The sequence below is a fragment of the Camellia sinensis genome, chromosome 11, assembly GCF_055761805.1.
Source record: "Camellia sinensis isolate YWXY chromosome 11, ASM5576180v1, whole genome shotgun sequence".
NCBI classification, from domain to species: Eukaryota; Viridiplantae; Streptophyta; class Magnoliopsida; order Ericales; family Theaceae; genus Camellia; species Camellia sinensis.
This window is the reverse complement of record NC_138971.1, coordinates 42384122-42395410: the sequence shown is the minus strand read 5'-3', so window position 1 is coordinate 42395410 and position 11289 is coordinate 42384122. Positions and strand designations below refer to the sequence as shown.

At 31.9% G+C, this 11289-nt stretch overlaps 1 protein-coding gene and 1 long non-coding RNA gene across 2 annotated transcripts; one reads left to right on the top strand and one right to left on the bottom strand.

The window, feature by feature from the left end:
* Positions 1-3534: 3534 nt before the first annotated feature.
* LOC145803108 (uncharacterized) lies at positions 3535-6771 on the bottom strand. The gene is made up of 3 exons (XR_014345221.1): positions 6653-6771; positions 5943-6040; positions 3535-3863 (listed from the first exon to the last, which is right to left on the bottom strand). It is a non-coding gene; the product is annotated as an uncharacterized LOC145803108 (long non-coding RNA).
* Positions 6772-9972: 3201 nt separating this feature from the next.
* LOC145802291 (uncharacterized) lies at positions 9973-10440 on the top strand. Its single transcript, XM_082894978.1, has one exon. The coding sequence runs from the start codon at positions 9973-9975 to the stop codon at positions 10438-10440; it is 468 nt and encodes a 155-aa protein (XP_082751104.1).
* Positions 10441-11289: the final 849 nt, after the last annotated feature.

Here is an 11289-nt window from a genome sequence, read left to right as displayed (position 1 = left end):
TTCAAATGGAAAGTATATCAAATATATAAAATAAAAAATAGAAAGTATACTTATCCATTTCATAATTCAAATTTGAGGGGCACTAAATATGGAAAATAATCCATTAATTTGGATTTAAAATTATAATGATTTATTCCATAATTTATAAGTTTTAAATAATGATCTATTTCATGATTTATCTATATATATATATTATTATAATTGTAAAACGTTATTATTTCATTAAGGATGAAAGTTACAATTCCTTTTTTCTCATTTTTTTTATTTTGTTTAATTTTTGTTAATACGTGTTACAATATGATTGGTCTATAAATTAATTTTATATTCTTAAAATAAAATTTCAAATTTGGATTCTTACTTAAATTATATTACTATAATTAGAATGAAATCAATATTCATTCATTAAATTTTGCATCATTTATTAAATTATAAAATAAAATTTCAAATTTAAATTCTTGTTCAAATTATATTACTACAATTAGAGTAAGATCAATATTCACATGCATCATAATGATGTACCATAATATTGTTGCTCTAAATATAATTTGTTTTAAATACATGTGTTCAAATTATTAATCGCTATTAATTTTTTTTCTTTTTTATTTTTGTTTTAAATTTTATAAAAAAATTTATATCCTTCTAAACTGTAAGAACTTGAACAATAATATTTTTTTAATATATATATATATATATATATATATTTAACAAAAGAACAAAACATAATTTTGTTAACACTTGCCAAACATGGTGGATTTTGTTAAAAAAAATTTAATCTCAATTGTCAATTAAACAAATTAAAAAGAATAAAGATAATTTTGACTCAAATTGTCAAAAAGTAACTTTTACTCAAATAAATTAGAAAGAAACGTTATATATTTTTTTTTATTAAGAGTGATAGTTTGTTAATTTTTTTTTTATTTAAAACAAAAAGAGGGTTATAGGTGATAATTTATTATTCATCTAAAATTATTTTCAGATTAAATGAAAATATCATATTAAATTTTCTTCTTACCCTTTTTTATTCAAATACTTTTATTTTGTAAGAAATTTTTTTTTATTGTATTTAACATATTATTGTAATTTTTAAATTAAAAATAATTTTAAAAAAATCATATTTAAATTATTTATGTCGTTACAAAAACTAAATTTTTTTAATATCAACTTAGTGATTGCTTGGGAAGTGCTAAATAAGTATATATATTTTTTTATTTTTTACGAAAATATATACAGAAAAGTAGAGATGTGATATGACCTAAAAAAGATAAATAAATATATTTTTTTATTTTTTATGAAAAAATGTGTAGAAAAGTAAACATTTGACGTGATCCAAAAAAGATAAAAATGTGAGCTAATATAGCAATTCTCAAACAACCCTTTATTCAATGATCTATTTCTAAAAAGTGTATTTTTAAAATATTTTCAAGAAAAATTCTATTAGAAATCTTAAGTATATTGCCTTTTCTTTTATTCATTAATATTAAATTGTTAATTAATTTTATTTAGTGTTTAAAGAAATAAATTAGCAAATAATTTTATATATGTATATATATAATTTTGTTTTAGTTACTCGAGTTATGTAGTGTTTTTGTCGAAGTCTACTTAAATTTAATTTAAATTTTTGAATTTCTGCATGGGTCCTCGTTTAATTAAAAATTATATTGTTCAATCTTTAAAAAATTTTAAGCTTGTAATTCTAGAAAAGGGAGTTAAAAATTACATGATTCAATTTGTGATAAATTAAAAAATAATAAATAAATTATGATAAAATTGTGAAACTTAAATTGTAAATTTCAATCTTCTTTATTTTCATAATTTGCATAAAAAAATTTAACTATTTACATTATTTAATATAAATATATATTATTAATTTTTTTACATGTCGTGTATATAGTACTAATTATCACTAGTATATATATAAATAAATAAATTTTATAAAATTAATGGATGAGTGCGAATCCGTTGCTCATTCATGTGTTCCTTTTGTATTGGTTTGACGAGAAAAGCCGTCAAAAGGTTGTGGTACGAGACGCAAGCCGTGACAAGTTCTAAAGCGAGAAAGTGTGCACTTTAGAGACAATAACAATACTTGCACGATAATTACATTTACATGTACCAAAAAATGGCCTTAATTAATAGGGCAAATTACATATACACCCCTCCAGGTTTGACAAAATTACAGATACCCCCTTGAGGTTTGAGAAATTACGAATTTCCCCCTGAATGCTATATTTGCATAAGAAATTAGGGGGAAATTTGTTATGAAATATAAACCTCAGGGGGTAAATTGTTATGAAAATACAAACCTCAGGGGGCGGGATGTAATTTCCGAAACCTCAGGGGGTATCTGTAATTTAACCAAACCTGGAGGGGTGTATATGTAATTTGCCCTAATTAATAAATGCTTTTTTTTTTAAAATTAAAATTCATGAAAAGATAAAATAGGTTAAAATAATTAATAAAATAAAACATCACATCAAATTCATAACTATTTTATTTTTTCTCTCATAAACATTATATCAAACAACAAAAAAATCTAATCATCTTCCCAAAGACAAATATTTTAACCTACTAAAATAGTCAAAAACTAAAATAACCTACTAAAATAGCCAACTTCTCAAACGAAGCAATATATGATCTACGGGTCATCAATAGGACCACCTGACCCGTAACTATATATATATATATATATTTTTTAAAATTATTAGAGTATATAATTATTGTGTTCACATCTTATATATTAATAGATTTTTTAGACTTTAATCAGTCAACGAGTTGGTACGGATCGAGCTTATTTAAAAAAATTAAAACCACATCCCATCAATAAGCCCAAATCTTACAGACTAACAAACTGAACCAAGTTACTCAATTTTTTATTAGACTTATATTATCAAGTTCTTTACATCTATTTTTTCTTTTTAAATAATTCATATGATTAAATTAATTAATACTATTAAAATAAGAGAATATTTGTGAAAAGTCCAATCTAGCAATTGCCTAAGGTATTAGGTCCAGTAGATATTTTTTGTTAGTGGGAAATCCACTGTTTGTGAAATAATTTGGTGAGAAGTCCTTTTGTTGGTTTTGAAAGACATTTCGTTTTCAATTTTACCCCTTAATTTATTTGTTGACTTTTTTTGACTATTTGTTCAAATTTTTTTGACTATCTGTTCAAATTTTTTTACCTATTTGTTTAATTTTTTTTACATATATGTTCATTTTTTTACCCATCCGTTTAAAATATGTCAGTTTCTCTCACTATCTGTTTAAAACCTATCCTAATGTACCCCATCCGTTGAAATCTATCTGTTCAAAATTCAACAAATCCAACACAAATTCTTTTAAACCGATCTGTTTGAACAGATATGTCCAAATGTTTTTTTAATCAGTTGGAATATGTTTCATCATCATCATCATCATCATCATCATCAATAGTAACAACAAACACATATACATCAAAATAACAAAATTAATAGTAATAACAATGTAACGCCTTAAAATAAAGACAATATACCCCTCTCATAACAACCAATAAATAACAACATAAATAAATTGAGAAGCTTCCATTAATCAGAGTTTGATATACAAAGGATGACACATGCGATATACATTTATAAATAGTATATCCTGAATCTACAACATGTGTTATAAGATAATGAAAAGACATGAAAGCTAAACAGATAATTATATGCCCTAAAGGCTTACATCTTTCTAAGACAATGCTTAGGTACATCAAAAGTGAGTCCTAAGCTCAATACAAATAAAGCCCTAGGCTTATACAAAATTAAATACAAAATAACAGCAATGAGCCTTTAGCTCCACAGTCCTCCCAAGCTAAGTCCTTGGTGGAGGCATATCACCAGCATCTGAGAATGGTTTTTTTCACATAGGGTGAGCCAAAATCTAGTAGAAACACTACAACACAATATATAAATCTTAACAAAGCCATAACGTTTTATGTATATGCAATGTTAGTACCAAAACATATATAACCTTTTTCAAAAGTCTTGCTAAACCAGGTTTATATCATAATTCTCAAAACCATGCCTTTTTACAATAGAAAAAAGGGGAAAATCTCAAAACAGTACAACCTTTCATGAATATTTCGTTTGCGGAAAATCGTCAAACAACACCCATGTAAACGTAGCCTATACAAGTGTTATTATTGCCATTTTACGAATATTTCATTCACGGGAACTGGCACCTATGTATACGCTCGTTTTTCGAGACCTTCACCCTGAACACACAGGTCAACTTAATTTGGTGATACACATATCTTTCCAACATACGCCCATTTTTCTCAAAATCATATACATTTTCAATGTATTAAACAAGCAACAATGTTCAATGTACATGGATGAGAAATTAATTTTAGTTCACCTAATTCTCATGCAAATTCTACAACACTCATAGCTATCCTCCACCAATAGCCAAAAACAGATATATCTAAATAGATAAAAAATTTCATTAAAGATACATATTTCCAAAATCTCAAGATGGGAGTGATAATACATATCCAACTCCCCCATCATCATCAATATTACTTCAATTTCATAATTCTCAACATCAATTCCATTTTCTTTTTACAATCTCAAACATTCATATTTTAGAGTAAAACCCCATTCTCATTGAAAATCAATTTCAATGTAGGCAATACCTCATATCAACATATTTCAACTCCAATTTCATGCCCACAAGCTTTTCCAATAAACTATTTGAAAACCCCTCTTTTTTTATTTCCACTTGAAAACCCTTTTTTTGATTTCTAACCAAAACCCTAGATTTGCCGAAAATCTCCAAAAATTACAATATTGTTTTAAAAATATCAAATAACTAAGTTAAAAATTATAAGAGGGTGCGGAGAATCTATACGTTAAACTTAGAAAAGGAAGAAGGAAGAAAAGCCCAAAAGTTAACAGTAACGAAACAACGATTTGCTCCGATCAAAACAAAGCCCTCGACAAGCTCTACACTTAATCTCAAAGGAGCAAAGCGAGGAGATGCTTCCAAGTGAGTAGATCTGAAGATCTTTAAGCGAAAAAGTGAGTTTAGAGAAAGAGAAGAGTGACTCACGGTTTAGAGAGGGGAAAGAGAAGATAAAATGAAGAAAATGGTAAGTGAGGGCCCTATTTATAGTGATAGGTTAAAGTGAAATAAAGTCCCAAAGTCAATCCAAAAGAACAAGTCAAACTCCCTAAGAAGTAGGGCCCAAAATTGAACTAAAATCTGAAGAAAAAAAAAACTCATAGGGGTCGACCCTTGTGTCAATAGTGTCGACCCTTCAGGAAGAATTGACAAAAATTAACAATGCTGGCAACAGACAAGGTGTCGACCCTTTTACTAGAGGTGTCGACACTAAATTTCAGTAACTAAATCCAAATTCTGCAGTAGACAAGGGTCGATCCTTTCCAGTTGGTGTCTACCATTGAGGCCAACAACAAAAGACAAGTGTCGACACCACCAAGGCTGGTGTTGACCATAAATTTCAATAACTATTCGAAGAACATAGCATTAAGATGGTGTCGACACCTCCAAAGCTAGTGTTGATTCGAGGAGTAAAACATGGCAAAGAAAATGAGGTAGTGTCGACACCAACAAGGACGGTATCGACCCCTGAAGCCAAAACCAAACATAAAGAGAAAGAAACGACCATCACGAATATGATTTCTTGGATTCAAAAGTAATAAATGGGTTGGGTCTAAACCAGAATCGCTATAAATAAAAATCAGGTCCCGAAGACTCGTTAAACTCTATTTCAGATCCAGAGTCAGGGCTTTGAGAATGTGAGCCATTGCTATGTTTGAAATAGAGAGATTGTAAAGAGAGAGAGAGAGAGAGAGAGAGAGAGAAAGATATGAGATAGAAGTTTTTGTTGTTTGCTCATATCAACACCAATCTCTTAAACTAGAATGTTGTAATATAAGGCATGACGGATTGGACTTTACCACTACTTCCGGTTATGAATCCCATCATCGAACAACCATCGTCGCACCACCATTGTAGCCACCGCAGCCCTAGAACATGGATGTTGATGACATTATTTCTACAAAATATATGCAAACAACCATCAATTGAAAATTAAACCACAATCAAATCAAATAATATCAATAGTGACTATAAATATCAAAGGGATGGGAGGCACACTTAGAGGACCTATTTTGTTATGTATAATCAACATCCAAGTACAGTTTTTTATAGAGCATGAGAAAAAATGTTAAGTTCAGAGCAATAATAGAAGAACAACAACAACATTTTTGCTGGAAATTATAGATCCGCTACCACCATTACAGATCTGTCTCAAGTGTGAAATCGTCGACGGAGAGAAAATAGAGAGAGATAGAGATAGAGAGATAGAAAGAAAAAGACAGAGGAGGAGTGAGATGATATGGCGATGGCGGAGGTGACGATGATGATAGGAGAAACGGCAGCGTACAGATTTGAGATCCCTAGATCTACAGACAGATATACACACGCACACATATATATATACATATATATATATATATATATACGATTTAGAGAGAGAAATGAAGAGAGAAGACGCACTAACAACGGTGACAACAATGGTGGTGTGTGATAACGAAGGTAGAGAGGAGAGAGAAAGGGATATATATCTGTCTAAGGCTTTTATAAATATAAGGCTTCAATTACGAACCCTAGGCTTTGATTCTCAGATCGATGAGTGGCGGCGAGCGGCAGCGTTGAGGAGTGACATGAGATCAGATGAGAGAGAGAGAGAGAGAGAGAGAGATAAATCTGAGTGAGACAGTTTGTGTGTAAGGGTTGTGTTAGGGTTTAGTTTATATACACATGGAGTATTTTAGTCATTTTTTCTAAATTTATCCTTATGGACAAACTATTTGGGTGTCTAGATCTTTAGCTAAACAAAATCCAAAATTGGATTTATGGACAGAGTGTCCTGAAACAATCAAATTAAACTATAAATTTATCAAATTAATAAATTATAACAATGCTATATATAAAAAGTGCAGAGTTAGAAAGATATCATTGGTCACTGTCAAATTCAATTTTAACAAATTATGTTTTGTATTTTTTTTAAAGTACAATTTATAAGGATAATATGGGCGGTCAAATATTATTTTTTTTAAAATGGAACAATATTGATTTTAATAGATTAAAATTGAATTTAACAGTGTTATTTTTTTTTAGATAATATTAATTTTTTTTTTTTGGAAGGGATAGTTTGAGTCGGGCTAATGGGATGGTTACGCTGGATTTACGCATACAGGGCTTGTATGGGCCGGGTTCATAGACGGACTTGGGTTTCAAACCTTTGTTTAAAGCCCTAAATTATCTTCTATGGGATGGGATGGGATGGGTTAGGCAATCAAACGAGTTAGGACGGGCCATTGAACAAGTTGAGTAATACTAAGTTTTTTAGTTCGCGGGTCATTTGATGACCCCTACCTATATCATTAATGTGTTATTTTATTTTTAATTATGCCAATATTTGTAATTTTAGCACCAAATTTACTTATCATCTAACGTCTCATTGTAGAAAAATGTTACTTAGTACTAGATTTATTTTCCTATTTTATCATCTAACATCTCCCTAGTGAGTTTGGGATTCCTTGTTAAATCTCGTTTGGCAACATCAATTTTTAGTCTAAAAGTCTAAAAGTCAAAAAATCACTAAAAAAATTAAAAAGCCAACAATCCATACCAAAAAGTCAAAGATTTTATTTTGTCTCTATTTTTTGCACATCTTTTCATAAAAAACCAAAAAGTCATCCCAAACAGACTAATTTTTTTACATCATATTTTAGCTAAAAATCCAAAAAGTTACTAAAAAAGCTTGTTTCCAAACGAGGCCAGTTTTAAAATAATTTTATGAGTTTTAATTCAATTTTTTTAGATTTTTAGTGAATTGTTTTTGGATATTTTAATATATATATAATTTTTAAAAACTTTTTAGACCCACTAGGGTTTGTTTAAGATGTGGTTTGGCTTTTTAATTTTTTTGCCTATTTTAGCTTGGGGCTAAAAAGCCTCGTTTGAGATAGGCTTTTTTGGCTTTTTTGACTTTTGTGAGAAAAAAAATAAAATGATTATGAGTTGGATATGACATTTTGTCCTATTTGGCTAAAATAGTCTATTTTGTCCTATACGACTATTTTAACCCAAACATTCATACCAAATGGAGAAAACTTAAAAAGAATAAGTTTTGCTTCTTTTTTTTTTAAATTTGTTAAATACAAAAATTCAAGGGATAAATTACACTAGTGGTCCCTCAAGTTTAATACTTGTGTCAGTTTGGTCCATATTATTTCAATTGTAACATATTTGACCATAAATTTTACAACTTGTTTCAATTAAGGACAATTAATAACAGAAGTTAAAATTGTGGACGAAAAATGATCATGTGCAAGTCACGTGATCATTACTTAAGGGTAAAATCGACTATTCACATAGTCTATCTCATGTAATCCATCTAAACCACTCTTCTTAATCTTCTTGTGAACTCAACCACACCATATCACATTCTTTGACTACTTCTCCCAAGTTCCCAACATCCATCGACCACCTCCCTTTGTCTTCTCCCTCACTCTCTTGACCACCCCTTCATTTTTCTTTCTTTCTCTCTCTCTCCCCTCCCAAATTCTTACCTTCGTCAAACTCATCCTCTCCCCTACACTTCCTATTCCACAACACTATTTCCATCATCTTATTATTGTTTGTGAGTTCGAATACAAAGAATAATTACCCACGACCATGCCTATACTACGTCGATCTCCGATCTATCTACATTGATACGCCATTTGACATCGATCTCCTTTCCGATCTGATCACGTCAAGGTCGATGATATAAAGAGAAAAAGGAAAGTAGTTAGATTAAGAGTAGATAACTTGTGTGATGATAAGTTGATAGTTTGTTAAAAGTAAGTAGTTTGTTAAAGATGCAACATATCAATTCTAATTTGTTAAAGATGTAACAATGAATAGTTGTTAAAAGTGGAGTTGTTTGGATTGAGAGTTGATAAATACATAACTAATATGATGTTTTAGCATTAAGGAAAAATATCAAAAAGAGGTCTTCATTTCTATATATCTCTTTGCTTCTATAAATTGTATGATGATGAATTTCAACACTTCACTCTCTCTCTCTCTCTCTCTCGCTTGACTTTTTACTTTGAGTTAAAATGTAAGTTATTGTTTTGTTTGCTTTAATTTTGGTTTGATTTAAAAAGGTTTGCTTTGATTTTATTTGCTATATATGGTGCTACTAAAGGTTGGTAGCGGTTGGCAAAGGGTTTGGCGGGGGCGAGTGGGATTGGTCATAGCGGTAGCAAGTGTGAAAACTGGCGATGGAATTGGGTGATTGTTGGCAGTGTCAAGTTCACAGTGGTTGGTGGTTGTTGCTTGTTGCATCTGTTGGAATATGGAAGTGTTGGAATATGGAATGTTAGAATATGAAATATTGTATATTTAATTTAGGAATTTAATTTTAGGGTTTGATTGTGTAATTATTTAATTCATTTTTCATGTATCTTATATTGATTATATATAGACATAGTCTCACCAAAATTAGGGTAAGCTAATATTTTATAACTCTCTTCTTGGTATCAGAGCCAAACCCTAGCCACCCACCCAAACCCTAGCCACTCACCACCTTTGTCTTCTATTGTCGGCAACCCTAAACCACCTACCCAGCCACCAAACAACCCTCCTTCTTCCCTCCTCCTAGCCAAAAGTTTTCCTCTTCCTCCTCACCCCCTCGGCAGCCCATTTTCCTCACTGCCGCAGCTTCCTTAGGTGTCGACTAGGCCCTCCTTGCCTTGAGTCTAGCGCGGCTTCTCCTCCTGGGTGTTGTTCTTCTCTCTTTACCCTTCTAGGGTTCACGTGCTGATGTGGTAAGCACTTTCTAGTTTGATTTTCTATTGTGTTAGGCTATCGGTGTGTTTGGTAGCATCTCTTTTGTGTGACGCCACTACTTTGGCTTCGTAGTGTTTCAGCATGTCTGACTTTGTTACACAAACTCAGATCATTATACCTTGTTCAAATGTTTTCTTGGCCTTCCATGTTCCGGTTCATCGAATTACCAGTGTGTTGCTCACTGGTCACAACTTTGCGGCTTGGAGTCAGTTTATACGTCTCTACCTTGGGAATAGAGGCAAATCCGGATGGCTTTTGGAAACCGAGATACAACCTCCCGCTGATGATCCTAAGCGGGTTCAATGGGATTGCACCTTACTTGGTTGGATGTTTAACTCTATGGAAGAACGCATCTACAACATGTTTATGTATTGTGATATAGTTCCTCGGTTGTGGAGTGCTCTTACCCAGATATACGCACATGCCCACAATGATGCTTGGATTTTTGAGCTCTATCAGGATATTTCTCATGCCTCTCAGGAAGCTTTGGGATTTACCATTGCTGAATTTTTTGGGTATCTTCAGTCTCGCTGGAAGGAGTTAGCATAGTATGAGCCATTGAGTGATTTTCCAGTCGTTGTCACTTCTATTGTGTCTGCTCGTCTTGCTTGCCAGCACACTTATCAATTTTTGATGGGTTTAAAACATGAATTCGAGTCTCTTCGTATTCAGATTTTGAACACATCACCTATGCCATCCTTATATGAGGTTTTTGCTACTATTGACAGTGAGTAGTGTCGTCGTCAATTGATTCAACCGGTGGCTCCGCTTCCTTCCTCTGTTCCTGCTTCATCTTCCGTTTCAGATCATATGGCTCTTGCTACCAAGCTTAGTTCTCGTGCTCGTGCTTCTAGTAGTAAGGTTATTTGTCATTATTGTGTTGCAGCTGGTCATGTCCAAGCACGGTGCTTCAAGCTTCATCCTGAGTTGAAGCAACCTTTGCAAGGACACGCTCTTCAGGCTCTCCCCATACTGCTGTTCTTGCAGACACCTCTAGTACTCCTCAGCCGACTCATCATATTGATCTTCATCAGCTTCAATCTCAGATTGGTCGCCTTCTAGAGTAACTTGGTTCATTCATTACCATGTCTCAAAGTGTTTCTTCCATTGCTACACTCGCTACAGGTACTCCTACAGCCTTTTATGTTCGCATTGCACCCTACTTGGGTATTGGATTCTGGGGCCAATGATCATATAACATGTGAGTTTTCTTGTTTATCCTCTCCCGTCTCTACTAGTGCTCAGACTGTATGTCATGTTGATGGGTCTATTTCACATGTCCAACATAAGGGTGATATGTCCTTGTCGTTTGATAGCACACTTACTTCTGTCTAACATGTGCCCCGTTTTGCTTATAATATTCTCTTTGTGAGTCGTCTTGCTAAAAACCTTCATTGT